The sequence below is a fragment of the Saccostrea echinata genome, unplaced genomic scaffold (genome assembly GCF_033153115.1).
Source record: "Saccostrea echinata isolate AGI-Se365-2 ecotype Australia unplaced genomic scaffold, CSIRO_AGI_Sech_v1 ptg000030l, whole genome shotgun sequence".
In the NCBI taxonomy this organism is placed as follows: domain Eukaryota; kingdom Metazoa; phylum Mollusca; class Bivalvia; order Ostreida; family Ostreidae; genus Saccostrea; species Saccostrea echinata.
In genome coordinates this window covers 9,521,717-9,549,678 of record NW_026889779.1, presented here as the reverse complement: position 1 = coordinate 9,549,678, position 27,962 = coordinate 9,521,717, and the positions used below count along the sequence as shown (strand labels likewise).

The 27,962-nt window shown below is 34.2% G+C and overlaps 2 protein-coding genes across 3 annotated transcripts in view; one reads left to right on the top strand and one right to left on the bottom strand.

Annotated features, from left to right (window-relative positions):
* Positions 1-19,287, bottom strand: part of LOC133197241 (alsin-like) — a 28,804-nt gene extending 9,517 nt beyond the window's left edge. The window contains exons 1-23 of one of the 2 annotated variants that reach the window (XM_061333175.1): positions 19,212-19,287; positions 11,724-11,968; positions 10,177-11,547; positions 9,936-10,050; positions 9,751-9,847; positions 9,321-9,395; positions 9,121-9,233; positions 8,801-8,864; positions 8,345-8,516; positions 8,156-8,238; positions 7,864-8,036; positions 7,203-7,368; positions 6,887-7,021; positions 6,417-6,545; positions 6,135-6,161; positions 5,473-5,540; positions 5,270-5,336; positions 4,690-4,883; positions 4,496-4,561; positions 4,259-4,354; positions 3,840-4,006; positions 3,525-3,634; positions 3,184-3,261 (exon numbers count right to left, since the gene is read on the bottom strand). In XM_061333175.1, the coding sequence (XP_061189159.1) occupies positions 3,184-3,261; positions 3,525-3,634; positions 3,840-4,006; positions 4,259-4,354; positions 4,496-4,561; positions 4,690-4,883; positions 5,270-5,336; positions 5,473-5,540; positions 6,135-6,161; positions 6,417-6,545; positions 6,887-7,021; positions 7,203-7,368; positions 7,864-8,036; positions 8,156-8,238; positions 8,345-8,516; positions 8,801-8,864; positions 9,121-9,233; positions 9,321-9,395; positions 9,751-9,847; positions 9,936-10,050; positions 10,177-11,547; positions 11,724-11,968; positions 19,212-19,240 (3,840 nt within the window). In that variant the 5' untranslated portion in view covers positions 19,241-19,287. The remainder of the gene's footprint in view (positions 1-3,183; positions 3,262-3,524; positions 3,635-3,839; positions 4,007-4,258; positions 4,355-4,495; positions 4,562-4,689; positions 4,884-5,269; positions 5,337-5,472; positions 5,541-6,134; positions 6,162-6,416; positions 6,546-6,886; positions 7,022-7,202; positions 7,369-7,863; positions 8,037-8,155; positions 8,239-8,344; positions 8,517-8,800; positions 8,865-9,120; positions 9,234-9,320; positions 9,396-9,750; positions 9,848-9,935; positions 10,051-10,176; positions 11,548-11,723; positions 11,969-19,211) is intronic. The other variant, XM_061333176.1, reaches the window with a different exon arrangement.
* Positions 19,288-20,895: 1,608 nt separating this feature from the next.
* LOC133196299 (uncharacterized) lies at positions 20,896-26,866 on the top strand. The gene is made up of 3 exons (XM_061332206.1): positions 20,896-20,986; positions 24,508-24,801; positions 25,185-26,866. Exons 2-3 carry the CDS (start codon positions 24,525-24,527, stop codon positions 26,834-26,836), a joined length of 1,929 nt encoding a protein of 642 aa, XP_061188190.1. The 5' UTR covers positions 20,896-20,986; positions 24,508-24,524; the 3' UTR covers positions 26,837-26,866.
* The last annotated feature ends 1,096 nt before the right edge of the window (positions 26,867-27,962 follow it).

The window sequence follows — 27,962 nt, the reverse complement described above, 5'->3', positions numbered from 1 at the left end:
GCTCCGGTATTAGTTTTAGTTTCAGCAATGGTGGCCTTCTTTGACAACATTGTTTCAACATGCAGTACAAGTGTTTTGTCAGTTACAAATGTCACCACTTGAAAGAAAGCAAAAATATTATCTCACCAATATCACCAATAGTTAATTCAAGAACATTTAATAATATTTTTGACTTTTATTTTATTTAAATAAATAAATAAATAAATAAATAAATAAATAAATAAATAAATAAATAAAAAAAAAAAACAAAAAAAAAACCTACCTACCAACCCTAATTTGTTTGGAGGTGTAACCAGAACCACACATATTTTTTTTATTTGGCCTAATATGTATTTGACTCATTACATTTTTGGTATATTTTATGTTACAGTAGCTGTTCACAAAGAATTTGAACCATTCCAGTGTTGACACAGGCAGCAAGTGTATGGACCAAGTAAAAAGGTATGCTTAATGATATCAACAACACACATATTCATGGCACTATTATTTTAAAAATTATTTTGATAAATAAAAACAGCAGAGTTACAGATATTTGATACATTTTTATGTGATTTCATTAGATTTTACTCATTACATTGTTTCAAGTTTTACTGTTTTAATCACCAGCACACTTAATAATATTTCATTTTATTTTTAGAATGGATTTTATCCCAGAGTACATGTCTTGATGGAAAAACTATGCACCTGCTCAGAATTACCCTCACAGCCTGGCTTTGTATGGGAGAAGCTGTAGTTATTAAATAAATTTACTAGATGAATAATACTTTAACTGTTATCTTTCAATGGCAACAGTGATATGAATGTCAGCTTTTAAGGCTGTAAAGGTGTGAAAATCCAGACTTGCATGAACATGGTGTTTTAGATACATTGAAACAAATAAAGCCTAATATTGGCATAATTACATATTTATCATGATCACTTGTATCAAGGAAGTATCTATTTTCTGATTACATTTTTATATCATTTAGCTCGGGTGCTTTCATTTTTTTTGGAGAAAATGTCAATCCCTAAGCTTTTATACACAGACAAGTTTATCACAGGAAAAGACACCCCCCCCCCCCTTTAAAAAACAAAATGAAAGCACCCGCTCTAAATGAGATACAATCGTTATATCCTAATAAATAAAAACTAGATCATGATGTTTACAAGTTAACAATGCCCAAGTATATATCATTGTCCTTTTATCAAGGGAGCTAAGAAGCAAAATATAAGGGGTTAGATATGCACAAAGGAGGATAGAACTAATTATATTAACAGGTGTAAATAATCCTCACCTGGTTTTTATATTTGAGTAATTTATAAGCCAACAGGAACTTTTAAACAAAAGAAGATTTTGGAGAGCCACTGAGGAAAACCCATATGTGAAACTTCATTCTGTTGTAGATATGTATTTTTTATTATGTCTGTGTGGGGGGGGGGGGGGGGGAGATGAATGGTTTCTCATCATATGAGGGAGGGGAGATCTAAACGTTTATCAGAAATGATTGAAATTTAGTAATGGACATTTTTTCAATCTTACTTATATGATGTACTTTGCGGCAGTGCCGATAAACTTGATTGTTATACATGTATATACGTACATGATAAAGGCCTAGATCGTCGAGAAAATGCGGAAGGTATTCAACAAGGTCTTGTCTGGTGTATGAAAAGGACGAAGACATACAAAGGAAAGTAATTAAAGTCAAGATCTTTATATGCATTCCGTTTTGAATAAGTAGAATAAAGCCTAGCATACTCTGTAGATGTTACATGTTCAAATTCGCGAGGTAAACAAACTCTACAAATACCAAAGAGTTACCTCCCGTGCCGGGTCACTAATGCGTTTGAAAACTATATTTAGAATGAATGTTTCAAGACTTCGATTTTAAACTAAAAAGTTCAAGGGCAAGGCGACATATGAAGAGGTAGGTTTTTGTATTAAATTGTTTATTTTACTGCATACTTTTTGAAAAGTGATGCTCATTTCTCTGTAATTCGCTAAGTAATTTATTATTTCACATGAAATGCGGAAAGTACCCTATTTTTTCAATACCAGTCTTTGTTTTTACTGAATAACTAAATAATACCAGAAATCTAACTGAATGAGCATTATTTTTGAGATAGGATAGATATTTGGGGACACATTGAAACCTTGTGCAGTGTAATTTTTCTTTGCCTTGCCCTTGAACTTTTCAGTTAAATTTGATATTTTATATCTTGAGCTAAAGTAGGAGCCCACGTGACTACTAAGGGTCACATGATGACAAAAAATATCAATATTAAAAGCGAAGGACACACTCTTCAAGAAGACACAAAGATATTTTCAGTAGAGTCGTATGCTAGAAAATAAGACGGTTAAACTTCAAGTGTCTTGTTTTCAGTGTCTTTTTATAGAAAATGTTGCCTTAACTGTACTGCGTGTCAAACAAATTAAAATTTCTTATTGTTATGAGTACAGCCCTTCTAAAAAAAAGTGCTTAAAATGCCAAAATGGCATCCATGTCTTATAATAGGAGACTGAAATAAACAAAATATTACAAATTTGAATACTGTAAATCACTTTTTATTCGTGAGAACTTTATTTTAAATTCGCACAATTACACGAGATGGTCTGCTCACGAAAATTTCATTCTCGTGTATATTTTTATTGGCATAGGATATATACAGCATAACCAGCATTCATGAAATTTTTGTCTTGCTTATAAATACCAAATACCTATCTCGTGAAAATAAGGTGTCACAAATATTTGGTGATCTACAGTAAGTGTTTTCTGAAATGTAGCTAAAAAAATGTTGTCATGCCTTATTTGACCTCTGAATGTTTTAGAAGGTTGGCAGGTATGATAATTAAGACAGGCACAGTTTTGACATCATTTCTACATATACATGTACATGTACTGTATGTACAAGTACAGTCAAACCTCATTATCTTGATCACGATGGGCCTAAGAAAAAATTTCAAGATATGCAAGGATTCAAGATATCAGGAGAAAAATACTTAAAGAATAAAGGATTGGGACTTTCAGATCACTTTGACATATCCTTGGTATTCAATATATCAGTGTATCAATGGTGTAAAATATCAGTTCCTCGAAAAGTTTCTCACATTAAAAAAAAAAAAAGCATCAGAAAATCCACAAAAAAAACATTAAAATTTGTTGAACCCTGAAAATCAGTACTACATGTACATGCATCTTTTCTTACCTTGCCTTGGAGCTGGGTAATCCCTGCAAACTCTCCTTCATAGGTACTGGTATCATAGGTAAGCATTAAACCATACCCCTGTTAGAATAACTTATAATTAAGAAACAACAAAAATAGAAGTCACATTTATTCTAAACCCTGTCAAAATAACCAGTAAGGATTACAGATATACCAGGTAAAAATAAAAGTCAACGACTTTTTCATATTTCTAATGCAAGGTACTAATACAGTCAAAAATGAATTAGTTTTATAATGGCCTCCCAAAAAATTGATTTGGATGGCATTTATGTTTAAACCAATGTTTTTCATGTAATGTTTACAATCAAGAAAATGTGCCTCACTGTTAATTTGTCCTGGGTGAAGTTTCCCTCAAAGTACATTCCGTCAAGCGTGACCACAATACCACCGCCCTGTCGGATATCCTCCTGCCACAAACCCATGTACTTCTCTCCTTTGAAACAATAAAACCAAACTGTAAAACCTGAAAAAACAGATCTAATAGTCTGGACGCTTGAGCATCTCTGACGCCAAAGTACAGTCTGAAAAAACTATTAGATCACCCTGCACATTTATACATAATGGTGCTATACATAAAATTTATGAAATTTGAGATTATGGAATATTGGAACTTCAGTAGAACGTCTTACAAAAAATACCTTTCATGACATCATCCATGATCCCGTATCCTTGTTTCTTGTCAGAAACCCACTCTCCAATGTAAACACTTGCAGCCATTGATGTGTGTTGTCCATGACGATAAATGCCATGCCCGTGTCTTTGTCCATCCTTAAAAGCTCCTTCATAGATATCTCCATTAGAATACCTTGAATCATTGATATAAGATCAAATATCTGTACACATGTATATATATAAAGGTCCATGTACATGTATATAACAATTTTTTCTATTTACAATTGTTTCAAAAGAACTTCATTAATAAGTTCAAAAATTATACTGTACATAGAGTTTATGTTATTTACTATGCCTGTCCCTGGCATACAGACTCTCTACTTTCATGTTTTTTGGTACTTATCACCTGACCCCCACCAACTTTTCTACACAGGTCAGGAGTTACCTGACTTTGGCCAGCCCATGAAGCAGTCCATCTCTCCAGTAACCTTCCTGTGTTCTTTCACTCCCATCATCCTGCTTCAGAATAAGCTTACCATGTCTAAAAATAACAAAGTAAATCTTATCTAAAAATCTAGGAGATTGTAGTATATTTTATTAATTCTATTTAAATTTCTCTGAACTTCTTAAAAGACATACTTGATGAAAAGAAGTTTTATGTTTCACATTTTTTTCTCCTCACCCATGTTGTAATCCCTCTTTAAAATTCCCTATATATTTTCTTCCATCTGCCCACTTCATCTCTCCACTGAAAAATGACAGTCAAGTGGACTAATCTTGAAATTTACAATCATACTCACTATACATAAGTAGAGTAAAAAATAATAACTCTATTGTTAAAACAATAAAACAACTGAGATCTGAAAAAGATCTTACAAGCCATGTATTTTTCCAGTCATCCAGTATCCAGAGTAGGTGGCACCCTTAAATACAGTATGTCGTATAAACTGATGGTTAGCAAAGCGAATATCTGGGGGAGTCAGTCGGTCCGAACTCCCTCTACGCGACACAGATTTCTGACGACTGAGGTCTTTGTTGATGGTTGAGTTTAATGCTACAAGCCACTCTGTCTGGAAAAGAAACAGCACAGAGAGATAAAGGAAAGATGTCGGGAAGTACTGGAAAAACAAAAATTGATACTAGTGGAATTCTGGCCACGTGTGAGTCACAATATGAAATGGTACACAGTGTTGATAATTACATGTACATGCAGATCACCATGTCATTACTGATCTTTCATGTCATAAATATTTACTGTTGTGGTTAACTTTAGGAAAAAATATTAACTAATGTTTATAAAAAAATTAGTAACTTATATACCTTCTGGATGAAAAAATATTAACTAATGTGGCTTCTTCATGATACACTGTTTGATGAGACACTGAATACAACATTGTACTTTAAACCTTTTTTTTTAGATTCAGTGAGTTTTAATCCCCAGTGTTCCATATTTTACCTTTTCATTCCCATCAGAGGCTACCAGGGTCAATTTCTCTTCTGGCATAATCAAGGAGATCAAGTTTCTAAAATTCAGACATTAATTTACAAACAGGTAAAGGTTGTAAAGATCAAAAAAGTTTTCTAATTCATCCACAATTCATAAATTTTAGATTCTCTTCATAAAATTGTTCATTTAATTTTTAAAGCATATGTTCATACCTTTGTTTATCATCTTCCAGTGTTTCAATCCACAGGGTGTCCAGCGGGTAGGACCGGAATGTAGAGTACTAAAATATAAGTAAATACAAACATATATCACACATTTGTCTTGGTTTCTGGATGAAATGTTGTACTCACCACTTTTAAATTTTGTATGTATCATTTTTTAATCACAGTGACAAAGAAACTGGGCAATAACAGTAATTAGAGATTCATGCAAAAATGAATGTTTGGTGCATACTGGTAATTAGTTCTTACATCATGTTAATTCATTTACAGGGAACAATTACAGGTATCATGTCACAATTACTGGTACCTTTAAAATATATATAAATATATGCAAACATTTATATCAATTTAATATATATACATGTCTACTGCTATATCTAAAATTTATTTTTACAATTTATTTCATAATTCACATTTCAATGCAATAACATAAGCTATTAATCATGAAAATGATGACATCTCTGTCCTGGCTTAAATATGCTCATACTCCTTATTTCATGGAGCAGAAAAATAAGGATATGATTAGCAGAACTTCTCTGCTTGAGTTAAAATAAGAATGAATGAAGATTGGCATTTTGATTGCAGCTTTTATCAGAATAATTTTGTAAAATGCATTTTTACAGTAAATGATGCAGAGAATCAAAAAATACTACCTTCAAATGACCCAGGGTACGTTTTAGCTATCACATTAAATCAATGCAAGTTAATTATATTACAATGCTGTGTAATAATTTCTTTTGAAATAAATCCTTATATTAGATGAGACACTCGTTCCCTTTATTTATTGACAGGAAATCATAATTTGGTGTTGAAGAAGTCAGAAAGTCAAAATCAAGCTATAACTTCAACCAATGAAAAAAAGAATAGTTAATTGATAAACTGCTAATTGAGAAATTTACTCAAGGTAATCAATATTAAAATAATAAAAGATTTACTTGAGCATGAACAAAGAGGTCATTGAAGAGGAAGAAATCATTGGTGGACATCCGTCCTCCTCCATATAGAGACAGGGGGTGGTCCCTGCTGCTACGGATCAGGCGACGTGTTGGAATCTTTACTGCATCCTGGAAAGATGTAGAACTTTATTGGAGTTATCTCCCCTAATTAGAGTTAATACCACGTACTGTTCAGTCTTCAAGATTTTAAATTCAAGTACATGAACATGTATTAGTTGCTATCTTTTCAGTTCATATTATAACAGAGTATATATAGCACATGCCCTATACAAAAAATATAAATTTGCTTAAATAATAAAAATTCTTCTCATTTCTAAACAAAATTAAATTTTAAAATCTTGTAAATTCTTAAAAAAAAATCTATCTCAATCAGAAAAGTTTTTATTTTTTCTAGTAGTACCCAGAACACCTTTAGAGAAGTAACAAATATATTCAAAAGATAGGCTTACAATTAACTTATGGAAATTCAGAGATTCCCAAAATGATTTGGTGTTAGTTGCAATCTTGTGTTCATTACTAGTCGTTCGTTTCAAGGTCTGCCATTGCAAGGTCACCTTGCTCAACAATCGGTACTCTGCAGCTTCCTGTTTCCAAAACACAAACATTCTTTAAATTAATCTTTGTTGTGTAAAAAATCTTCCATTTCAAAATCTTTTTACAACACACAACACAGTACCAAATATTGTCTTTTAGCACTTGTCATTTGCACATAGCTAATTTTTTTCTGTTATAATTCATATAAACAGTGTATAAAAAAAGTCTTACTGCTTCATAGTTACAAGCGAGTTTCTCTGTAAGTCTGCAGTACTCTTTCACATGACTAAACGGTCGATCAAACAAGATTTGTAACTTTTCTGCCATGTTCTTTTTGCTGTACTTAGACCCGTCTAATAATGCCTGCAGATCCTTATCCAAGGTATCAAAAAATGGCCTATTATAGAAATTACAAACACATTATACTGTATATCAGTTTTTTTTCACGATGATCTAATTTTCGCATTTTTTGCGATCATTTTTAATTCACAAAAAATAAAACATGCAGAAATTATATTGGTTATTGTGTGCCATAAAAACTTTACCTTTTTAAATTTTTTTTTTTGAATCCCAAAAAATAACTTACACAAAATAAAAACTATACAATTCTACCCTTTCGCAAAATTTGCAACACGTGAAAAAAAATGGATATACAGTATATTGACTTAGTTTTTTTTCCTCAGAAAGTAAATGCATAAGGTTCCTATATGAATTTTTCTATTTTTTACTATAATATTATCTGATAAACAATTGTTGCTGTTTTAATATTTTGTCTGTAAGAAATATCTTATATGTATTGTTACATGTACTATTATTTTTCACAAGGTCTAAAAGAAAATCAAAAATTACAATGAAAGAAATTGATTAATATGTGTTTTAATGCAACACTCACTTTCCAGTTTTGCACAAGAATTCTAATCCACCAATAGCTAACATGTCTGCAAAGCTTATAGAGAAAATCTTAAATTCACTAATAATGTCTTCACATTTTGTAAAAAAGTTAGCCTCCAAAAAATTATCCATAGATCTTATCCTGCTAGTCAAGTCGACTGAATTCTCACCAATCTACAAGTAGATAATGACAAAAACCAATTTTCAGTTAAACATGTACTAGTGTTTAAGAAAACTACAATACTTGAACTTTTCAAAATATAAATTACATTTGCACAGACATGGTAACTTACTAGATTAGTGATATTTTCAAATGCTGCCAGCAGATTCTGAGTACAAGATTTGTATGGAAACACATCTAAGGTACTGAAGAAACCTGTTAGACAAAATAATAAATTCACATTTTAAATACAAAGCAAAGCAGACATTTTGTTCTTGTAGAAGAATTCTAAAGGTTCATTTAGTTACTTTTACTATCTTACTTGACTCTTTAAGGGGATGAACCACAGATTTAACAATGCGATTGAGATAACTGTAAAATCGCCTCTCTGAAGCGGCCACTTCAAACAGTGAAGCTGTAAATCCTGTAAAACTCCAACAGGATATGCATGCAGAGTTATCTTCCCCTGCTGATATTGCACGCACCCATCCAGCCTGCAAACACATGTTCAAAAATGAAGAAAACATCCTACAAAAATGAAATTCATAAACAAAACTAATGAAAGTCTATAATCCAGAGTATCATGCAAAATTATACTGTAAACACACATAGCTAAGTGCCAGGGACGAACAATTCTGGTTCCTTATGATCAAATTTGTTTTTTCAAATAAGTTTGTTTTAAAACTGCAGGGAATGAAAATCACTCCAGTGTAAGTAATTCAATATAAGCTTGTTCACTATAATGGTGTTTTACTGTACTAGGGAAAGAAAGCCTTACCTGCTTCAAGAACTTAAGGTGAGTAAGGCGGTTTGTTTTATACACTGGAACGTACAGATCCCGACTACAATATATAAACAAGACATCCTTAGGAATATAAAATATAAAATCTGTCTTTATTGCCAAATTACATTTCACTAAAAAAATGTACATGTAAAATTAAATATTGACAAACATATCATCAGAATACATTTCCATGTACATCTCCCTGATGATTATTTTCAAAACTGTCAGAACAATTCTGATTTAATTTCAGTAACAGTGTGCTGGGAGTGTTATTGTCAAGCTATCCATATAAATCTGACAAATCCTTAAATTACCATGGATGTTTTCCCACAAAGTGTATTTCTGGTTGAAATCCATCCCTGTCCATCAGAAACATGGAAAATTTCTCCCCTGCAGCAACATCCCACACATAACACCGGTCCATCAGCTGTAAACAACAAATAGAGATATTTCCCTTTCATATATTAAGAAAAATATCCTTTCCAACAAATCAAGTTCTTATAAATTACTGTACCTGTATTGTACAAGGCTTGGCTGTATTGTCTGTCCGAGCAAGTTGTCCAGAAGCATTGAAGCCCCAGCTGTATACCTATTATACATAATTTATGTTAATTATTGTTCATTTTGAAAGCTTAATTATACTCAGTTTTAATGAAGAGTTACACAGGATTATTGTTTTTGCAAAGTTATTTTTTAAGAAAATTAAATGCAATACACTAACAGTATATTTATAACAGTTTATAATTTATTTACTCCCTCCAAGTGTTATGGTAAATTCTAGAGGTTTTCTACATGCACATTTTACAAAGTTAAGAATGAAATAAAGATTACTAGTGATAACAGAATAACCAAACAGACAAGAATGATGAACTCTAGACTTAATCACATATAAGCAACATCAATGAATGGTTCTCCAGTTTTAAATGAGAAGAGGAACATCTTACCCTGGAGTCAGCAGTCAGAGCCAGAGAGTGGTATCCCCCACCACACACCCTCACCACTTTAGCACCATTCAGAGTCCTCACAACCTCAGGCTGATTTCTGCATTGACAGTCAAACATTCAGTGAGACCCTTACAGGGTATAATATCAAATACAAGTAGTTTAAATCATTACAAATACAAACTGACCTGTCAATTTCATCTCCATGGCCAAGTTGACCTTTGTTGTTTTTTCCCCATGACCATACCTCTGTTTCCAAGGTGATAAATGTATCTGATGTTTCTGTGATGACAGGAAGCTGATCTAGAAAAACAAGAGAAATATATATTCCATTACAAGTGGGAGTTAGTTTTTCTCATTGTTCTTTGGGGAAAGGAAACTGGATAATAATACATCACTAGGCAATATGACAATTTTCATTAGACATACCACAAGGGACCATTTTACAAAGGTTTTCTTGTTTGGCCTGTATGGTCCTCAATGACAGCCTCTCTGCTGAATCATCAGTACTGCTATCACTTATGAAACTAGTCTCCTGAGAAGATCTGTTCCCTTGATCCTCCACCCCAGGAGATCTTAAATCCTCCTCTGAAGTATCAAATCCTGCCAGAAACAGATTTGACCCAGTCCCGCTGCTTTCAGAGGCATTATCCTTTGGTTTGTTATCTGTAGTAAAGCCCAGTCTATCAGTTATACTAGTGAAGGCTTTACTGGTCATGGAGGACATTTGTTGAGGAACAGAAGAAATATGACCCATCACATCAGATGGATACATTTGTACTGAGGAGAACAGACTTCCAAGTGTTGTGGAGGTGGCTGTTTCCTGTTGTGGAGGAACTTCCTCTTCCTCTTTTTTGTCCTCATACTGCTCTGCTAGGTACTTTCTGGCTTCCTCTTCATTGACAAACCTGACAGAGCTCCCTGCTGCCAACTTATTGGATCCTGGGCACTTGTGCATACCATGACTTTCTGCTGTATTCTCCAATGGGTATACTCCAGTATTAGAACTGTCTTGCTTCACCCACACATCCTCCTCATGAGTTTCCTCAGAATGATCCTCAACAATTTTGAGAGTCTGTGAAAGACTATGATCACTACTTTTCTTCCGACTCGTTTCTTCGGGACTTTCAAAAACATCATCACAGCTTTCGCTTTTTCTGGATTTCTGCACCAATTCCCCCTCAGATTTTTCACCTGAGGAGGCAGGGGTTTCAGATGAATCATCACACTGACACAGGTGTTCTTCACTAATAATACAGGTATCACTGGTTTCAAGATAGGTGTATATCTCAGAATTACATTTGGCACAAGTTTTTGGAAGGTTTTTATGAGTGGTTGTCTCAGAGGCTCTTGATCTTCTAGTTTTCACTGAGGAATAAGAGTCATCCAATAAACTCCTCTCCACCACAGCTAGGGTGTGGGTAAATCCACAACTTATACCCAGGACATTTCGCCCCACTAATCTCTCCAGGATGACAGGTGAAGCAGTAGAAGTCTTCTTGGTCCCAAGCCCTTCCCCTGACCCCCAAACCCACACCTCCCCAGCGTCAGACAAGGCCACAGTGTGGGTACTCCCACAGGACACCTTGACAATTGTAACATCCTCATCCTCCAGGGAGACACCATGCACACAATGTTCAGAGTTGACTTTGCTGATGTTGACCAGTTGTGGGGTGGTCACTTTCTTTTCTGTGGAGGCACACTGGTACTGCCTTGAATCCCCCCAACAGTACACTTGACCAGATTTAGTGACTGCTGTACAATGATTGGAGCCACAGGCCACATCTTTAATACTCTCACCTAAAATTATTGTATGAAAATGTGTGAGTTAAATGTTTTTTTTTAAATGTAAATATTGTTCTTGTAAATTGCTTCATTATTAAGAAAAACTATTCTAAAATAATTGATTTTCCTGTATTGTCTTTATACTCTTTAAGCTTTTTTGCTAACATCAGAACCAGACAACAGTATTGTACCTGACAAACCAGAAATCAGCACTGGATCATACGCATGGTTTTCATTCCCTGTACCCACTCCTAGCTGACCATAGTCATTGCTTCCACAGGCAAACAACCGACCATCATATGTGAGGAAAACAGAGTGATCTGTTCCTATAGCAACTTTTCTGATAGGAATACCAAATAGACTTGGGTATTTTACAACCTCTACATCTCCATGGTAACCTTGCCACATATACAGAAGTCCATCTTTTTCTTCTTTCCTGCAATGTAAAACATGAGTGGAAATCCAAGCATTGATTGACGTCCAATATCTTTGTCAAAGAAAGACAGTTGTTTACATGCAGGTACCACTAAGAATGGCTATACCTCCCTCCAAATACCTGTAAATGGAATTTGTCAAAATTTTTCCCTGAGTTAATTAGTTCTTAGTTACTAACATCTTCCTATAAATTGGACAAAATGTTTCGATCAGAAAAGCTCATTTGAACTTTAGGCTCAGGTGAGCTAAAATTGATGTATAACTAAAAACATAGGTAATCAGAGATTACAGAGCTCACCTCAATGAATGTTGTCTTTAAGTAAGGCAAAGTCCCAAACTAATAATCTAGTAGTGTGCATCCCTAGATGTAACATTTATGCAATTTTGGCACGATAGGGCTTGCAGTTACTTAGGAATGGACTTACCCAAAAACTTTAAAACTAGTCACTCATCCAGAAAATGTAAGTCATATCCAGCATCTGAAGCAAATTTGAGAGTGTTCATCCTGTGATGCCTCATCCATGCAAGTTTGGTTCAGATAGCCCTTGTAGTTTATTTTAACCTGGTCACTCATCCGCAAAATGTAGGTCAGATACAGCATCCGAAGCAAGTCCAGTAGTGTGATCCTTATATGTATCATCCATGCAAGTTTAGTCAATATAGGACTTATAGTTACTTGGAAATGAGACCTGCTCCGAAAACTTTAACCTGGTCACTCATCCGCAAAATGTAGGTCAGATACAGCATCCGAAGCAAGTCCAGTAGTGTGATCCTTAGATGTATCATCCATGCAAGTTTGGTCAATATAGGGCTTATAGTTACTTGGAAATGAGACCTGCTCCAAAAACTTTAACCTGCTCCAAGAACTCAAACCTGCTCCAAAAACATCAACCTGGTCATTCTTCAGCTGAAATTGCAACATCTGAAACCTTGACCGGTACAATGAAACATATCAGAAGCATCCTCCAAGAATCTCTGATTAATATAGGCCATAGATGTACTTGAAAAGAAAACTGCACCAAAAACTTTAACCTGGGATGCCGACGCCCAGGGTATTACATAAGGTCCCCCATCTTTGTTTAGGTGAGCTAAAAATCCATCAGCAAAATTGAAATAAATAACATCTTTGTGCCTATGAGTATGTATATTACTTAAATGCAATCCTGAATTGAAGTCAAAATCAAGTTTTATTCATCACTAAGTTCAGCTAGCCAATGGTAATGATATCAGTGGTTCTCTATTTACCACCATCTGAGCTAGTGGTACAAAAGTAATGATATCAGTGGTTGTGTATATAACTGGTTCTGTATTTACCACCATCTCAGCTAGTGGTACAAATGTAATGGTATTAGTGGTTCTGTATACAAATGGTCCTGTATTTATCACCATCTCAGCTAGTGGTAATTATATAAGTGGTTCCATATACAAGTGGTCCTGTATTTACCACCATCTCAGCTAGTGGTATCATGATATTAGTGGTTCTGTTTACAAGTGGTCCTGTATTTACCACCATCTCAGCTATTGGTATCATGATATTAGTGGTTCTGTATGTACAAGTGGTCCTGTTTTTACCACCATTCTCAGCTAATTGGAATGATAAAAGTGCAATCCATGGTTCCATATTTACCACCACCTCAGTGGTCAATCAGTTATGTGTCATTTTAACTAGATATAAAAAACAACAATGTTGCTTAATTTTGTCTTTTACACACTAAAAAACAGGATTATGTGTTAACAAACAATTACACTTGTAATTTATGCTTATATAGTCATGACCTTTCCTTCTATAAAAGTAGCTGTAAAAAGCACAATGATTGGTTTACAATAGATTGATATAAAAACAAGGTGTGTTTGAGAAACACTGATGCCCCTGTATGGCAGCTTATGGCTAAGGTTAAAGTTTCTCAAATGCAAGTCAAAATCCACGCCAAAACATAAAAAATGTTAAATTTGAAAGCCCTAGCTGCAACTGTTCAAAAGTTATGGCGAAGGTTAAAGTTTTTTTAAAGTAAGTAAAACATCAAGGTCAAGGTCAAAGTTGTTGGTATCCAAAGGAAGGTGATGTCACAAGGATTACATATGTGAAGTATGAAAGCCCTAGCACCAACCATTCAAAAATTATGGCCAAGGTTAAAGTTTTTCAAAAATAGGTAAAACTCCTATGTCAAGGTCAAAGGGTCAAAGTGGTTGGTATCCAAAGGAAGGTGATGTCACAAGGAGTACATATGTGAAGTATGAAAGCCCTAGCATCAACCATTCAAAAGTTATGGCCAAGGTTAAAGTTTTTCAAATGTAGGTCAATCTCCTAGGTCAAGGTCAAAAGGTCAAAGTGGTTGGTATCCAAAGGAAGGTCTTGTCACAAGGAGTACATATGTGAAGTATGAAAGCCCTAGCTCTAACCGTTCAAAAGTTATGGCCAAGGTTAAAGTTTTTCAAAAGTAGGTCAAACTCCTAGGTCAAGATCAAAGGGTCAAAGAGGTTGATATCCAGAGGAAGGTCTTGTCACAAGGAATACACATGTGACATTTGAAACCCCAAGCACCAACTGTTCAAAAGTTATGGCCAAGGTTAAAGTTTTTCAAAAGTAGGTCAAACTCCAAGGTCAATGTCAAAAGGTCAAAGTTCTTGGTATCCAAAGGAAGGCCTTGTTACAAAAAATACACATGTGAAGTTTGAAACCCCAAGCACCAACTGTTCAGAAGTTATGGCCAAGGTTAAAGTCTCATAAAATTTTGCAAAAGTGGGTCAAACTCCAAGGTCAAGGTCAAAAGGTCAAATATGATGGTACCCAAAGAAAGGTCTTGTCAAAAGGAATACACATGTGAAATATGAAAGTCATAGCTTCAACCAATCAAAAGTTATGGGCAAGGTTAAAGTTGACAACAGACAGACAGACAAACAGACAAACAGATAAACAGACAAACAGATAAACAGACAAACAGACAGACAGAACAAAAACAATATGCCCCCGGGATCTTTCGATCCGGGGGAATAAAAAACTGACTTTAACTTCAAGTTTCCTAAAGGCCCTTTCACAATTGGCACACGAGCAGAAGCGACAGAATATTAGTGCGACTGAAAAAAATTGATGTGGATCGTAAACTGTTGCCAAAATAATCGCACATGAAAAAGTTTTCGTACGAAATTCGCACGATCTAAATCGACCGTTGTGCGATGCAAACGCATTAAATCTTGCGATATATCTTGCGTCTATATGTGACCGTTGTACAATAAAAGCGAGCGTTGTAAGATAATGCGATAGGATCGAGCGAGTGATCAGGTGATCGGACGATTGAACGTGCGCTAATGCGATTGGACGTGCGGCGCTCGGGCGATCATGCATTTCATGGAACGAATGCAAGTGCGAGTACTTTTAGGCAACACCCATCAGCCACGCAATTTTAAATTTAGAGGACGCAACACAGTGCTGCAATTATTTTGATTTCTTCTTAAAGGTGCTTGGACACAAATTTGAAGTTAATATTTTCTTAAATTTTCTGTATAATTTCATGACTTATATGTTGCTATAGCATTTCATACTAAAATATAATAAAAATCTTATTTCATCTCAAAGTTATTAAAACTTCGAATTTCTGGACGCGTTGGATTGACACATCCTTGCGCTTTGACATATTTTAATTTTATTCTTAATACTTAAGAAATTGGCCATTTTGTTGTGTATTAATGAAAAATAGTAAAACTATAACCCAGAAATTTCAGAGTAGAAATGTTCGAAAGCAAAACCCATTCACAGTTTTTTGGAAGTCCGTGCTCAGTGGTGTGTGCAGAGTTTAACAACTGAACACACCCGGTGAATCGTAAACATTAACAATAACAGAGCTCGTGCCCTGTTTATAAAAACAGTTTACGTTTCACGGGTGTGTTCAATTTGTTAAACTCTGTACACATCACAGAGCACGGACTGACAATACTGGTGATTTGGTTTTGCTTTTGAACATTTCTACTCTGAATTTTCTGGATTAAAGATGTAATATTTTTCATTAATACATAACAAAATCGCTTCTTTTCTTAAATTTTAAGGATAAAGTTAAAATTTGTGTAAGTGCAAAGATGTGTTAATCAAACGCGTCCCGGAATTCGTAGTTCCAATAATTTCCAGATAAAATAAGTTTTTAATTATATTTTCATGTGAAATGCTATTGCAATATATAAGTCGTGATATTATACAGAAAAATTGAGAAAATATTAAGTTCAAATCTGTGTCTAAGCACCTTTAATATTGACATCCTTCTAAATGAGTAATTAATTACCGACTGTATTACTATTATAGCAAAGTGTTTCGGCGGTTTGATATCGTATTGGTGTATTTATATATTATGTACGGTGTATATATATAATATTTGCATGACAAATTGAAGCTTATAAATAGTGCAATGATAGTAAAACGTTGCAAGATTACATGAGACACGTTGAACAACAGTCTCATTGTCGCAAAACACACACATTGAATGCTGCGATTCATCTTACGACCTTTAAAAATCGTGCATCACTCTTGCGAGTACACAAAACGTTGTAAGACGTTCGTACTAATGTTCGTGCATTGCATTGCGATAATTTGGATCGCATTCGGTCGCGTCTGAATAGTGTGCATGTCCACTATTTTGAGGAGACTTGACGCGACCACAAAAACGCATGCAACGAATGTGAGACATCGTGCAACTCATGCAAGAGCTCGTGCGAAGCTAAAATATTCTGATCGCAAAGTGTTGTAAAGTGTTTGTACGCCAACTGTGAAAGGGCCTTTATGTCAATTCAGATTCTAAATGAGCAGTAAAAATATCAGTGACTGTCTGGATTTGGTGAAAAGAAAAGAATTCATGAATGATATCCTTTGTAAACTGCATACTTCTATGTTGTGTCAGATCTGAATGAGATTTCAAAGTGTGAGATATCAAGGCTCTACTGTATTGGTTAAGTGCATTCAGAGCATTTACATTAATCATTTGCCCATCTAGGACACCCAGCATACAATTCTAGAAATGGGAATGACGCTTTATGTAAACTCAAATTTACCAACTCGGCAGGTTCTGTATTCCTCATTATGACAAGTGTCATATTACCCCCTCAAACAATGGCTTGGTTGACCTAGTATTTAAAAGTCCAAAGAATGCTCTACTTTGATTGAAGTATTTTACAGCTTTTCACATAAATAAAAATAACCAAACTTGACTAAAACAAAAATGCCCATCTCAAGTTTCTTTTACAAATCCAAAATGTGGTATTGTACCCTAGGACTGGGTCTGAAATCATTTCATTAAATTCTCATTGTCTCTTGCACAATGAGAGCAATGCGATCTGTGCCTCAAGTGTGTTAGTTCTGGTCAAACACAATTAATTTTGTAATTAGAGACAGCACAGAAGAATTACTTTCACCTACATTAAATGTGTCAAGACTTGGAATTCATTGTTTGATGAGTCCAGGCAATTTCATGGTTTTGTACCTTCATAGAGAGAGAGAGAGAGAGAGAGAGAGTTCTACAGCTAGGATCTTAACTCATTCTCCATTTTACCAAATCCAGGTCTCTTAACCTCACAGAGCTCTCCAGGACCAATTCATTTTCTTATCTGCTTTGGTAAGTACTTCTTTCTTTTCTGCATAAAATTTGGCACTACACAGTATCCTATTCTACATTTAAGCTGTTTTGCATAATATTTGATTAAATGAAAACATTTTATAAACTATTAAATTCTATTATTTTGTGTTCTTCCTGCTCATTTTCCATGCAAAGAATTTCTAGTGTCAAAAATGATAATTATTTATCTAAATGTATGCAGATGGAGTTCATAATTCTGAGTCTATAAGCTACATTTGCAGCAGTTTTCATAGATTTCTGTTCTGTTTCTTCTTCCTTTGACTTAATCTAACTTTATAAAGTGTTTGCAATGTTCACAGAAAATAATTCCATTAAGAACCCATATTGATCTAAAGCAATATCCAAAGATCTCATTAGCTTTCTGAATTAACTTTGGGTATTTTCTCTGTCCCTTTAAATTACAAACAAAATCCTATTAACTGATAAAACTTTGTTATGATGCATATAAAGTATTACTATAAGATGTTTTGAATTCTGTATTTTCATTGACTTTCTACAATGTTGATACTTTGCACTGTGACAAAATCAATGCCAAAGCAAAAAAAAAATTAAAAAAATGAAAAACATTTGGAGCAGATTGGGTCTAACTGACTGAGAAATGTCTAATCAAATGACTAAATTGTCTCCTATCCAAAACATAGATATAAAATTTCTGATAGACAATTAAATTAACATTACAGTCTTTCAAGGTATGAGAATTTATGTTTCTTCCCTGATCCAGAAAAAAAACCTATTAACAGATTCTAGTCATTAAGACTCCAGCATTCATCAGCTGGAATCGCTGACCCATCTCTGGTTAATTCCACCCCTAGCCAGACCTTTATTACAGTCATACCTGAGTGAATCCATTTCTCACACCCTGCCATTTCAATTTACTGCCACTACAAAGAATTCTTGTGTATATTTTCAATGAATGAAAAAGCTTTTTTGGATGGTTGATCAAACTTAAGTGAATTAAGGATTACCACCTCATTTTAAATAGTTCATTCCACCAGAAGCTAGAGGAAAAGCATTTCACATCTATGTAAGGATTGTTAACACTATAAGATCAAGAGGTATAGTAAATTACCCTTTTTTTTTAGAAAGGGGTGGGGGTGGGGAGTAAGGGGAGTTTGAAGCTCAGGACCAGGTGATGGTCTTAATAACACCTTAGAAATGAAACTATGTATACTTGATATGTGGGTCCTTTCAATAAAATGTGTATGTGCTGTTCAGAATACAGTCAAACCTTTTCTTGAACTCAATCTGACCAAGAAAAAACTTTGAGATATCCGAGGATTTGAAATACATGTATCATTCAAGGTTAAAATACATAGAGAAAAGATGATTGAAACTCATTACTGATTTAGACATGTCTATGGTATTAGAGATATTGAAGTGAGAGATAATGAATTTCAACTGTATTTATCTTATTCAAGTTTTTTTTGGACTCACATAAGAATCCTTGTTTAATTACACTGCCAAATCAAACATTCCCAACAGTTTACCTTAAATGGAATGCACATGTCCTACTCAATAGATTGCAATGTAAATAGCAATCTATCAAAAATGACTGTGTCAACGTAAAATACATAGAAAAACAAAATTTATATCGATAAATGACTAACAAATTTTCCAGAAAGAACAAACCTTTCCTCTTTCTTTTTACTTTCTGCCATCACATCTACTTAAAATACAGGAACTCTTTTCTAGCATGACTTCTAGCTGGAATCAAACAAAACAACAGTAAGTTAATAAATCAGTCATACAATACCTATATAGTTCATAGTAGATTGAGGTATGTGTTTTATTTATTGATAATGTATGATAAATCTCTCCATATTACCTTGTATAGAAGAGTATACAATGAAATGTAAGACTGCTTGAGATCACTGACCTGCCTCAGAACATGTAGATATACAGAGCCTTCAAACACCTGGTTTATCAAGTTTCTATAGTTAAATCTCCAGGCAGTCAAAAATTTGAATTAAAAAAGTAAAATACACTGTAACTCTATCAACTCAGCAGTTTTACTAGGTATACCATTCATATTGAGAATTAAAATAAAACTCTTTGTTCAAGATGGTCAACTCTAACAGGATGTAACATAGTATTCTGTTTATAGAAGTGACATATATAGCATGTCAGTGTCCTGTATGTTTACAATAAATATGCCTACAAGACCCTCTGACATATATAATTAACTTGATGAGAGATTTCACTATCTCTCCCTATAATGTACAGTGTAATAATTAAACAGAGACATTAAAGACAGACTTTGGTAACTCCAGGACTGATAAGAAGTTGATGATCTACTCTGATCAATGTGTTTGATCATTCATTCTTACCAGCGGCTTTTAATCACGTCCCCCATACCTACATAATGTATGAGGCTTGATAATTACTTTACATAGGTGATACATACAGTATAACTCTATATATATATTCTTCTCTACTACATAGTCATACTTAGAAGATCCATGATAGTGAATTTGTAACACAGAATTTTAAGTTATTTTTATTATATCACCTAAACATTAAATAATGGTGTAGTTTTCCTGCAGTTTGTATAAAAATTCCTAAGTTATTATGTATCACAAGTTAAAGCAGCCAACAAATGGGGTATTTTCTGGATGGTCCAATCATAACAATATTTACACTCAACTCAAAACTGTTAAAAAGAAATACAACAGCAAAAATATTTAAATCTATCTACTCTTCTTCTGGTTAGCACATTGAGATTTACTAAAATCACCCCAAAAAACTAGATAATTCACAGTTCTCAAGCTTGAACATTTTGTCTTATAGGTTTTAAATGCTTTTAATGGGTTTCTTTTTCATCTCAGAGAAAACCAATTATTTTCTAGATCATTTATCAATTTCATAATATATCCATAAATTTATGAACCATTTAGAGTTTGAGCTAAATAAAATCATTAAACTGCTGAGCATACACTCACATTTTAACAGCCAAATATAATGTTAAAACACAATGTGTAAAAATTTTAAAACCAAATTTAAAACATTTCAACAAATTCTCGACCATATTGATAAATATTCTTGATAAGTAGATTTAAATGATTATGCAAACAAGTTATTTGTCCCATTGTTGTGCTCAGTTCAATAACAAAAACCTAACCAGGCATGATAGCAGTGTAAAGGCAGCTTATATCTTGAAAAACAAGTTTTCAAGCACTCATACAAATTTTTCGCAGTGCACCCACAAAGCATTCTCTGCCTTTGCTTAATTATAGCGGTATTCACCCAGACTATTCTATGCTACACTCTCTGGAAGGTTTACATCGCACCTGCACCTAGAATTTATTTTCCTTCTGAATTAATCAATACTTCTGGTCTACTAAGCATGGCCAGGGCTCCTAGTTAGGAAATATTCACATGGACATATAAATGTTTTAACAATTCAGGTAGGAATGATTTAATTGTTTTCTACTAAAGAAGATTAGATTTTAAGACCAATGGTAACAAAACTTGTATCATTAAAATGCATAAGACTAAGAAGTATGAATGTCTCACGTACACACATACAAGTTTGTAAACAATTTCTTTTCTATAGAATCTGGAATGTTTTCTACTTATACTGATACTCAATATATCGATACAAACACTTTTGTTGAAATGTTGAAATGTAGTCATGTTAACGTAGGTCGCGGGGTTGGTGACCTTTTAAAATTGCTTGAAAACATACCAAGAAAATTACATATATGAATCTCCTACTTTTGTTGTACATTCTCTGAAAATTTTATAAAATTCGTCTGCATCGTTTTTGCGTTATTAAATCCCAAACATGTCATTGTTGTCGTAACATTTTCGTCGTTATTCTATTGAATTCTATAGGGAAAACGTCATTTTTGACTCGTTTTCAGGAAAGATTTCTTTTCAAAAAATCTCAGTAACTTTTAAATGGTGCAGACGAAATTGTTTCCCTTTGGGTCATTTCACCCCAAGATGATTTCAGATAAATCTATGTAAAAAAATTAGTATGTCTTCGAGTTAGTTTTCTCGTAATTTAAATGCGAATAATTGCTTTTACATTGCTAAATGTAGCATTTTTAAGAATGACGCTATAAACTATGGCGACGTCACGCATGACGTCGTGAATACGGTCCGGTATAAAGTGCAGAAATACAAAAAAGAAAAAAGAAATTTATGTTTATATACATTTAATGTAAAATTTGTATTTAAAATAAGCACAGATGTATGAGTTATGTAACAATGTATCTTGTCTGAAACACCTTGTTTAAGCTGTAACTAAGAGAGAGAGAGAGAAGGCTGGGGGGGGGGGCTTGCAGGAACAGTACTCCTTGCGTGATTCAGAGACTTTTTACTTACAAGAATGGGGAGCGAACATTAATTAGAGAATAACATTAGAAAAAAAAGTTCAAATTTTTCTGAAAAGTAAGAAAATGGGTAATTGCCAAAACGTTAGGGAAGAGAAATGGTGAGTGGTTAGGTACAACTATTATTCAGGAGCAAATGTGGTAGGGGATGAGTATAGTACATAATCTTTTTTCAACAAATACATATCTATTCTCTGTAGAGTTGAAATGATACATGTTATATGTCCAATATTCTCCTAAATCGAAGACTAATTTTCGTTTCATTTTGCTTGATATAAATCCTAAATAAATAATCTTCACAAGCAACAGCTGAAGTGCTAACAAATAGACTTGTTCTTAATTCAATACTGATCAACGCAGTTTGGACCCCCAACACACTTGTATTCTAGATGTAATTTGCTTCTGATGCCTGTGATACGTATATCAAGTGCTTTCAAATGATCCGTATACGGAATTTTCATATTGGTAATGCTTATACGAGTACACACGCTGCATACAACTGCTCTTTTAACAGGATGTCGCTGTGGTATCATGTCATGCAGCGTTTTTCCAAATAAATCCCATTCTGTTGGTAAATAAAAAACAAGAAACAAGAACTACTCGTGTTTTATATGAAAAGATCACAATTTTTCACCGAATTTTGTCATTTTTTGAGCGTCCGATTTTTCATTCTCGACACCGTTCGATATTGTCAAAGTATTTGCAAAACATGGTGTTATACCGGTAATAGTTTAAAGAATTTAGTCTTTGATGAGCTTTTTTAAAGATACTAAGATACACAGCTAGGAACATAGGATGCAATTTTTAGTGGGGGGGGGGGGGGGGGGCAACCTAACAGATACAGAAAAGTTTAGACCCGTAGCAATGGTTTCAATAAGGAGGGGGGGGGGGGGCAACCTAAAAAAAAAAACTAATAAGCTGTCCAAATCCTGGATTTGCCAGGCTCGACATAACAGCAACAAAAAGTGTGGGGGATGGGGCAACCAGCATGCATCTATAGGAAAAATACTATACTCAGAAAAAAGTTGGGGGACACCCCCCCCCCCCCCCCCCCCCGCAGCTCCCGCGTTCTACGGGCCTGAAGCAGACATTCTTGATGGGACACAACCGCAAATTAGCTCTGTTTTCTAATATGTATCATATTTTCATGTACTGGTAATATTATCGAGGGGGACAACAACTGTAAAATAGCTCGATTTTCTAAAGTAATTTATTATTATATACATTGAAAAAATTATGGGGGCACGCCCCTCCTCAGATTCCTACCGAATTAATATCTTCTTCAGCACGAATTCCTCATACAATGTAAGTCTCAGGGTTCGAAATTCACTATATACAACTTGCAAAACGCGAGTTAGAATTCCCAAATTGCGAGTTAAAAATTAGGTAACTCGCAAAAACTTGCGAGTTGATTTTTTTGCATTGAAACTGTAGCAAAATTATATAATATGACAGAACACAATGCTTTTGATTTAAATCAGTAATTTAAATAAAAGTCACACTGTAGCTGTATTTTGTGTATTGTACGGTAGTTACTTTTTCCTAAAGTTACATGTATTTAATTTATATTAATTTAATTTTATATGAAAATTGCGAGTAGTCTTATAAAATTGCGAGTTCACTTTCTTGGTACTCGCAATTATTTGCGAGTTGTAATTTTAGGGAGTTTCTAACCCAGAGTCTGCCAGCGATCTTTTTTAATCAGGCGAAACAACTTCATACCTGAGCAGTTTTTCAATTACGATATAGATGTACATGTATTTTTAAAATTTCCTTTTTAAAAATAAAGTTTAAACTTTTGACATAACAGTTGTAACTGCGGTTGTTTATATAATGACGGTTTATCAGTGCAACAAATTTTTTATTAAAATACGTCAAAAGAAAAAAAAAAAATAATCATGCAGTTGACACTTTTTCAGTTGCTCCGTATCTTTTCGTGATACTGTTGTGGTCTCAATGTGATGATAAATTTCTAACGCTTTCGATTTTCGAACATTAAAAAAATCGCAAAAAAGTTTTCAATCTGTGACTTCAGTTTGTTGTACTGAAGAGTTAAAAAAATGTCTTACTCATTGTGACGTCATAATCAAATGTGCACAAGAAAGTCGCCCAAATCATATAAATTGCGTACTCAGTTTTAACGACGTCAGCAAACCCGCGACCTACGTTAATTTATTTTGTAAGTAAGTATTTTTCTACTAAAACTGTTAAATATGTCCTTATGCCAACCATTTGTTTTTCCCTGGAACCTTCTGTATATAAGACTGGTATACTGGTCGTTAGGTGAAATAGACTTAGTTAAAAACATTTTTCTACAGACTCATTTGAATTTTTTGATAATTCATTTTTTTTTTATCTTAAAAATTACTACTGCAATCCAATACTATAGAGAAAAATCATAAAACACAATATATATTCCCAAACAAATTCAAATTTAATTATACTAGTAGCAGTTCCAAGAAAACAAATGTTGCATTTCTTTCAAATTCATTATTTATGTTAATTTCAAGTCTAGTCATGCAATAAAAAATCACAAGCTAGCAGATTTTTTTTCCTCCTATTAACAAGTTTCTTGATTTATTTATTAGAATGAGGGACCTCACATATGAACCAATATCCTCTGAAGGGCCCAGTGGAAGGCCTTCTTTACAAGAAAAATTATGAGTTTTATCCCATAGGAATCAACATGGCATCTATGGAAGGTCAAGGACAGGTCACGGTCACTGTTCATGGCCAGGAAAATGTCGGAATAAAGAAATCTCATCTGACCCCTGGGGAATTGGAGAATAATAACACAATGCAGGGGCACATAAATCTGGCACTTGAAGAGGATGAGATTCTCTCCCCTCATAAAATAGAACTAGAGGAACTCAATGTTGAAAGTAAGTCAGTTTTATATTTAATAATTCAACATTGTTCTTTTACTGTGCCTAGTATTTACCTAATTTTTTTTTAATTATTTAAATTTATAGCTACATTACTGAAATATTTTACATGTATTATGAATTTCAAATTGCAAAAAAGTTTCAGATATCACTGATTTAATTATTATAATCATTAGACATTCCTCCATAGTCTAACTTGACATTCTAACACAAATGACCTTGTGTTGAATTTAATTATGACACTGAGGGCCGCCATGACCCAAGTCCAGACATTTATGAATTATCACAATTTAATAATAAATGTACAGTCTTCTATGATCTATTTTTAGTACTAAGACATATACATTGTGTATATATATATAGAAATATTGATTTTTCAGATGATGAAATTAAGACGATAAATGCCATTATTGACCCTTCTCCCCATAATTCTGAAAACTTAGAAGGAAGACAACACTACAAACAAAATAATGCTGTTTTTAACAGCATCAGTCCCAGAGCAGCTAAATACAGGGAGGGAACCAAGGCCAAACTCAACAAAATGATCACAGTCCCTGGAGGCTCCACATGGGGGCCACAAAGCTCTCAGTCTAAACCTTCAAGGCCTACCTCTCAAATGGGGTCTCTGAGGGGATTACCTGATAACTTGGGAACCAAAAACTTGAGTGGTACCATCAGGAGCCACCATTCTTTAGGAGGTGCCACTGTCCACAGCCAACAAAGTGTACACAGTAGCATTCCTTTGCATGTAAGGAGACCAATCAATGGAACTATTAAAGGATATCCAAGTGGGACTCTTTCAAAAGGGTCTGTGGTTTTCCGAAGAAGTTATCAACCCAAAGAACATCTAGTGAAGCGATTTGATATAGAGCTGGACCAGCATGAGAGACATCGATATCATCCTGGTGAAGAAATCTCTGGCAAAATTATCTTTGACATTCAAGGGAAATTAGAAATCCGATTCATTGAGTTTCTTGTCACAGGACACTCTGCCATTACATTGTTTAGAAATGCAAACTTAGGAAAAACCAAAACATTTCGGGACGTGTTTCTGAACAAACGTAACTACATAGTGGGGACACCGGATGGTAAATGGACGTCTTTGGTCACTCCTGGTCACTATGTTTCAAAATTCAAATTCCTCCTCCCTAGTAACATTCCATCCTCAATGAAATACAAGGATGAACACAATGGTTTTGGTGCTGAGATTGTTTACACAGTGAAAGCTAGAATATGTGATGACATTGGATCATCTTCTGCTAGAAGTACCCATTCATTGAACAACTTGGTAAAAATCATCCTCTCTCGTAAGAATTCCTTCACCGTGAGAAGGAGATTTGACATTCACTCCATTCCCAATGCACTCCTGCCTGTGATTCATCAGGAGGACATCACACTTTCGTCTTGTTCGTTTTTCTCCAGTGATATTGCCAGTGTAAACTTGTGTATAGATCGTTCCTGTTTCCTAGCAGGGGATGACATACAAGTCAGACTCGAAGTAGAGAATCAGTATGCAAAACGTATTAAAATGATCGATGGTTGTCTACAACAAAAAATAACCCTGGTGAAGCCTAAATCCCATTTTATATTTGATCTGTCAACGTTTGGAGTAAAAGAACCCAAAGGAACTGTGATAACTAACAAACTACGACAAACTCTGGCTTGCTTTGACATCACACTGCCAACTCAAATGAATATTTTACCAAGCATAAATCCAGGATGTAGACTTATACAGGTTACATACAACCTCCGTATAGTGGTCCATTTCTCCACTTGTGGAGGTCAGTTATTACTAGAAATGCCTGTCAATATTGGACCATGCTCTGATCCTGTCAACCTTGAGAAGAGAAATTCTGTCCCCCTTTTCAACCGTCCTAAACGTTTCCCCCACTTCTCCCCTCATCCAAATGGACACATACAAAATGGACAAGCCGGTATCCATCTGGAGCCAAGGTCTCCTGTCCGTGTCCACACCAAGTTCTCTCACAGTGCTCCCTCTCTGCTCTGCTGTTCCGCAGATGCTGCTTTATAATTTGAAACCAAAGACCAAAGACAAACTTTATATGGCTCATTCTGTATTTTCATTGGTCAAAATCAGACAGTGCTACATGAAGTCCCATTTGCATTTTCAATACAGGAGACTGCAATTTTTTTTTTCTCTTTACCATGGACTGAAAATTTATTACATATACTAGTAAATGGATTATCATGTTAAAAATTGCAATAAAGCATTTTTATCTGTGAAAAAATGCTACTTAGAAATGTAAAATATAATTTACGTGCAAGTTGCAGTATTTTTTCAGCACATCACATTTGTTTCATACAGAATTCACAGCTTAAAACTATGGAAAAATTTCTTAGTCCTTAGAATTTTATGTGATCTGTTTACGAGTTTTTTGATTTTTATAAAGTTTTGAAAAAAGGTACTTTGATTGTAGCACATATATTGTTTATCCTATAAATAATGGTATGCATATGAGGTACAGCATCACAAAATCAGAATATGGAAAAACATGACAGATTTTTAATTTGTAGTATGTCATTGAGATATTTTTATTAAATGCTTGATACATGTATGTGTACCTATATTTATGTGTGAGATATCAAATTTATTCCAGATTACACTTAATCAATAATTATCCTGTTATCAGATATGATACAGCCTTTGAGGTGTTATGTAATCAATAAGTATTTAAGAACTAGTGTATATATTCTTTATACCAATCTGTAATACCCAAAATATACAATCAGAAAATCTAGCTGCTATGCTATATACATCTGAATTTGTTTTACCATAAACATTTGTATTTCTCAAGCTGGCTGGGTCTGGCACTCCCCACACATAATATTACATTTTTGTTGGAATGTATATTTACTGATATTGATTCCAAGAAATTTTCTTTTTGTTCTCTACTGTTGAATATGTACTATGTTAGATACAAAAGAAATGGAGCTTTCACGTGAGGTACTGCTGCATAATTGATGAGGTATCATGCATTATTTATCTTAAATAGGGAAGTGAATATATGCTAGTAAAATCTATTTCTATTGTGGCAATATGGTCATTAACAGGTAAAAATAATGCAATTCTATGTACAACAGATCTTACAAGTATACAAAGGAATAAAAGACTTTAAACCCCCCCCCCCCAAACCAAA